Below are 5,964 nucleotides of genomic sequence, written 5' to 3' on the forward strand. Positions count from 1 at the left end.
CGCCTTGTTGAACCCCAATAGTTGACTGTATACAATCATTCCCTACATATAGCCTTACAGGTTGCCCGTAAAGAAAATTAACTCATAGGGAAATAGATGGGCATCTGGCACGAACTTCCTGCAGGAGGGTGGTCCTATCCACCAGGTTAAAGGCATTAGAAAAATCTACTGTAAGCAAAGCCAACAACCCATCCGAGTGGAACATATTAAGAAATCTATTCGCGCTATGAAGCACCGCCACCTCTCCACTCGGGACCCCCACCCCGAATTGAAAATCACCAAGGTATTTTGCCATCTCTTTCCCAACACTCCTCATAGCCACTTTGGATACAAGTCTTCTCCAAATCGCGCCAACGGCAATAGGCCTAACCCCATTGTCGGGCTTAAGCAGTGGCGTTAGAGGGGCAGAGGCCACAAACCCCGCCAAAGAAACAGGGCATCTCCCCCCTAATCACAAGTTAACCACCTCAGTGATAACCTTAAGCAACCCCACGGCAATCGCGGATCCTTCCCCACATAGGGCATCCAAAATATGTTGGGCCCTAAGCCCATCTCTACCACATGAAGTCCCTTTAGGAAACGATTTAATACACCCTAGGACACTTTCAACGTCCACAACCAAAGGGGCCACCGAGAGTAAGGCATCAGGCAAGGCGGGCGGGGGCAAGACGGGATGCTTATCAAGCAACGCTTTCATAGTAGCGTCACCAAGAGGAGCAACACCCGAAGAGCACAAAACTTTAACTGCGGCCGTGAAGTGCCCATCGGCAACTTTCCGAATACATTGCTTAGCATTGAGGCCCTCCCTCGAATGATCACCCCCGAAGGAGCCCTCAACGGCTCTGGAGCCCATATCCATCGGTTGGTTAAAGAGCGATTGGATAAGATCAAAACATCCGCTTCCATCACCCCAACTTGCTAGGGCCTGCCGAATAGAATGGCATTGTAAGGATTTCCTATTCCCCGACCTACGCTCCTGTCGGTTGGAAGGCTTGACAACTAGTAATGTGCAACGAGGTAATATCAAAAGTTTAACCCACGCTTCAATGGACTCTAGCCTATACACCACCTTGCACAATGAAGCAGATAAGGCATGGGCAAATGCCATGCGACAGCTTGAAGGGATGCTTTTAACTGTCTTTACCGGAAGTGCGAAAATACGGTCAAGGAGGGTCGCGTCCAAAACTATCCCACCCAAAGGAGCTACATCTATCGCAAGTTGTGGCTTAGGGATCCCGACAATGAAGTCTTCCACCCCTCCCGTATCACCTTTGAACTTGATAACTTTGTCTACATGGTGACAATGCCGATTGAGGGCCTGTAAAGACATGCACTCACCGCACAACCATAGTTTGGCAACCTTTAGAGCATCTGCCAATGCAACAAAAAGCTCACAATCCCCGGATACCGCATCCCGCATAGTGCATTTTTTGTCATCCGAATATAGGTGTAACCGCTTTATATGTGCCCCTAACCTTTGGATCCCCTTGGACCCAACCAATCCATCCCGGCAGCAATGGAATCCTCTGAACGGGCACGGCCAATAGCCCGTGCCCACCTCCCCCGATGGGGCTCCGTTGACAATCCAAGCCCTAGTCATAACCCCACAAGACGAAAGGCCAACAAACAAACTCGAGCTGAGTTTGGAAGTAAAAACCCGAACTAAGAGGCGAAAAGAGAGCAACCCACAGTTGCTCTCCCCTCCGTAAACCCGAAAAAACCGATTAACTCATTGAGACATTTTATCGAACACCTGGTGGGCAGACCGAAAACCTTGATCGGGTGTTGATGTAGAAGCTGATCTAGCTGTGGTGCTGAAATCGTGAGAGAGGGAGGGTGAAGTTGGGTTGACGGTTGACGGCGGTGGTGCAGGCGTGCAGCAACACGACGGCAGGTGCTCGTGACCGATGGAAGCTGCAACAGACTGCCGGAATTGAACGGTGGTTTGAGGCGGCGGTGGTGGCTGGGTGGTTTGTTATTCGGAATTGAACGGTGGTTTGAGGCGGCGGTGGTGGCTGGGTGGTTTGTTATTCGGCGGTGGTGGCTGGGGCTTAATTTATCATATCAGTATATCTCTAGGTGGCTGGGGCTTCAAATTCCTTGTTCCTTTTAACCCAACTACTACTAATATACTCAGCCTTTTATTTTCAAAAAATGTCAATGCATTTCTGTTATATATGAATCTCCCTTGTTCGTTAGTCAATGCAACATTGCAACAATGCAACCATCAAGTTAACGATGAGTTCTCCTTTTCTCGCCGTTATTTTTCACCTCGCGATCGCCTTCTCACCATTACAGGCTATAAATCCAACGACCCATTTGAAGCCAGAGGTCGTTGGTCCCCTTGGTCAGCAGCTTTTCGAGGCTGCAAACTCGCCCGAGTTTTTTAACTGGATGGTGAATATCCGCCGGAAGATCCATGAGTACCCGGAACTAGGATTCCAAGAATTCAAGACAAGTGAACTCATCAAGGCGGAGCTTGACAAGCTTGGCGTTGACTACACGTGGCCAATGGCAGAAACAGGCGTTGTTGCCACCATTGGTTCCGGAGAGCAACCCTTGTTTGCTCTCCGTGCTGATATGGATGCTCTTCCCATCCAGGTTTATATTTTTATATTTCTATTTTTTAAAAAGACAAATTTCTTGTATTTCTTGTCACTAACCAACCGTAAAATGATTTATTTTCTATGAATTATGTTTTTTTATAATTGGAAAATCAGGAATTAGTGGATTGGGAACATAAAAGCAAGATAGACTGAAAGATGCACGCTTGTGGTCATGATGCTCATGTGGCGATGTTACTCGGAGCTGCTAAGTTGCTCCAAGATAAGAGACATGATCTCAAGGTAATTAAATTATTCTACTATATCTAATGAACAAAGTGAACTTTTTGTAACAATATTAGGAAAAAATTATTGTTTGTCTACGTAAGAGTTTCATCAAACTTTGATAACTAATTCCATCTATACATTTAAATTTATCTTCTTTTTTTTTCATTTATCATAGGTTGAATTTTCTTTATATTATATAACTTTTTTTGAAAGATATACATAATTTTGTTTAATTTTATTATTATTATTATAGGATATAGAATATGAGTTGAATCACATTTATTAGTTAAAAAAATGACCGTAATGAATCATTACTTATTTAACTCTTAATTAATAGGGCACCGTAAAGTTGATATTCCAGCCGGCCGAGGAGGGTCTAGCTGGAGCTTACCATATGTTAAAACATAGCGCACTTGACAACATCAAAGCTGCCTTTGGCATCCATGTTCTGCCATATTATCCTGTGGGTTTTGTAGCTTCACGGCCCGGTCCGCTGCTAGCGGGTGCCGGAAGGTTTTCAGCCACCATTAAAGGTACCGGTGGACATGCGGCAGCCCCACATCTATCTAATGATCCCATTGTTGCGGCCTCAATGGCAGTTATTGCTCTGCAACATATTGTATCTAGAGAAACCGATCCACTCGAATCCAGGGTAATCTTTTCAATTTATTTTAATTACATATATATTTTTAATTATCAATCTTTACTATATATAATACACCAAACAAGGGTAAATTAAGACGCTTGGATTAAGGGATTTACAACCAAATATGCATGAGGTACAACATTAATAAGGGGCACAAATGTCATTATAACATCAAATCTCACGTGTAATTGCAATGTCTTCAAAATAATTATAAGTTTCATCCCTTAAAATTACACAATTGGTCCATGGTCTTTTACATATATGTTATTTTATTTTCATTTTTAACCCAACTACCCCACGGTTTTTAAACGGTCATAACTTTTTCGTACGTTAATATTTTTTAAAATAAATGACATCATAAAAACGAACATTTTATTATCTTTAATTTGATTATCATATTGCTATAGTTTTCGAAATAAAAAAAGTTATGCAAAAGTGTGTCCGGTTTGCTTTTGATGGTTTTTTAATTAAACAATGAGTCCACTTTACATGTTTTTTTTGTCGTCAAAAACCAAAACTAAACTGTTTCTAAATAAAACCCAACTAAACCGAACCATTACCAATGATTAGGTTCTGATTTAGTTTGTACTTTGATAAAAAAAATTGAGTTTAAAAATTTAAAACAAGAATTATTAATCTGCATATATCGTCACTTTAAACTAATAATCAACTAATACATTATTAAGAGAATCATACTATGAACAAATATAACTTTGGTTATATAAATAATAACCTTAATAGAATAAATAGAATGCGAAGTCATAACAAGAACAAAGATTATAAAAAACCATTCTGGAAATTTGATTAAATTAAAGTTGTAATAGACGAGTTTGCTGGTATAAAATAAAACTTTGGTTAACTATATTATGTCTAATATATATTATATCTCATACTAAATAAGTAAATAATTAGCATTTCAATATGTTCGGTCAGCTCCGGTTTCAACCGTGAAACCAAACTGGTGAACCGTCTCGTAGTTTAAAACAAAATAATGAACACCCAAAAATTTGTTACATGATTATCAAAGTACGTGTTTCCAGTTGCCCGCTGCATCGCGCGGGCACTCTTCTAGTTAAGTTAATATATGCTAAAGAAAATAAACAAAAAGTATAAAACAATAGGCTTGCTTACGTCTAAGCTCGGCTTGGTTTGAGTTTTTGTTTTTTGTAAGCCGATCTCGAGTAGCTTACGAGCGGATTTACTCGTTTACACCCCAATCCCACCTTTTCCAAACCGTACAAGTTGCTTTGTTATAAGTAGAATTTTACTGAGTTTGGTTGTTGTTATTCTGTGTTCCTATGGTTGACTTGTAGGTCGTGACTATAGGACAAATCATCGGAGGCGAAGCGAATAATGTGATTCCAGAGAGTGTTACCATCCGAGGTACCTACCGGAGTTTGTCTTCTCAAGGTCTACTCGACACCAAAACAAGAATCAAGCAAATAATCGAGGCTCAGGCGGCCGTTCAACGATGCCAAGCGGAAGTTGACTTCATGGAGGAGACGCGCATACCATACCCGGTGATGGTAAACGATGAAGGGATGTATGAACATGCAAAGATAGTGGCAGAGATAATATTAGGAAAACCGAAAGTGCAGTTGGTTCCGGTGACAATGGGTGCCGAGGATTTCAGTTTTTATACACAGAAAATGTATGCGGTCGCATTTATGATTGGGACGAGGAACATGTCTCATGTACCCGAGCATTTACACTCGCCACATTTTGTTATCAACGAAGAGGCTCTTAAGGTTGGAGCGGTTTTTCATGCTGCGGTTGCGGTTTCGTATTTGAATGTTCACGGTGATGGTTTTGTGCTCGGTCACGATGAGTTTTAAGCGTTTAGCTAGTTCTAAGGTTCGAATATGAAAATCAATATAGAGATTTTAAGAAGATTATGTAAGTTGTGGTTTAATAGTATAAACAATTGTTTATCTAACATATGAATATTCAGTTTGTAAAAAAGGAAAAAAAAATGTATTCCAAATCGGCTCGTTCATGAATGAGTTGATTCGAGTGCTTGGCCACTTCGTGAGATAAATACGTGTCAAACTTTGTATTGATTAGTCATTATTTTGTCCCGTGGAATTTTTATACTGGTTTTAAGATTTGTTTTGTTTGAGAAAGTATAGGCTTGCAAGTGGAGTTTTTTATCGAAATTGGTGGAGGGAAAAAAATATTTACCAATATAAGTTATTTTAAAACTACTTATTAAAATGAGAATTTTTCTTTTCTCTCTTCTTGTTATTTTTTTTTACCTTTAGGGTTAGAAAATGAAAAGTAAATAAACAACAAAAAAATGATTTTTTGGCAACTACAGCATGTTTTCGTGAGGAACTAAAAGGAGTCTTAATTTTTATTTTTTTAATTAACTGATTAAAATTATTTTCATTTTATTTTTTCTTCAATCAAGCCATGTTAGCTACAACTTAAAGTCATCTAAATAAACTTTAAAATAAGATAAAATACGTAAAAAACACACTAAACAAG

The 5,964-nt window shown here is 39.9% G+C and overlaps 1 protein-coding gene across 2 annotated transcripts; it reads left to right on the forward strand.

Moving 5' to 3' along the window:
- The first annotated feature begins 2,243 nt into the window (after positions 1 to 2,243).
- On the forward strand, positions 2,244 to 5,423 carry LOC143561200 (IAA-amino acid hydrolase ILR1-like 7). 2 transcript variants are annotated; one of them, XM_077049324.1, is made up of 4 exons: positions 2,244 to 2,601; positions 2,721 to 2,846; positions 3,169 to 3,483; positions 4,791 to 5,423. In XM_077049324.1, exons 2-4 carry the CDS (start codon positions 2,763 to 2,765, stop codon positions 5,310 to 5,312), a joined length of 921 nt encoding a protein of 306 aa, XP_076905439.1. In that variant the 5' UTR covers positions 2,244 to 2,601; positions 2,721 to 2,762; the 3' UTR covers positions 5,313 to 5,423. The 2 variants fall into 2 exon arrangements, with proteins under 2 accessions (XP_076905439.1, XP_076905440.1); XM_077049325.1 differs by lacking the exon at positions 2,244 to 2,601 and having other exon boundaries at positions 2,677 to 2,846.
- Positions 5,424 to 5,964: the final 541 nt, after the last annotated feature.

Source organism: Bidens hawaiensis, unplaced genomic scaffold (genome assembly GCF_021521415.1).
Source record: "Bidens hawaiensis isolate Kalapana, Puna unplaced genomic scaffold, B.hawaiensis_p1.1 tig00020636_1, whole genome shotgun sequence".
Lineage (NCBI taxonomy): Eukaryota > Viridiplantae > Streptophyta > Magnoliopsida > Asterales > Asteraceae > Bidens > Bidens hawaiensis.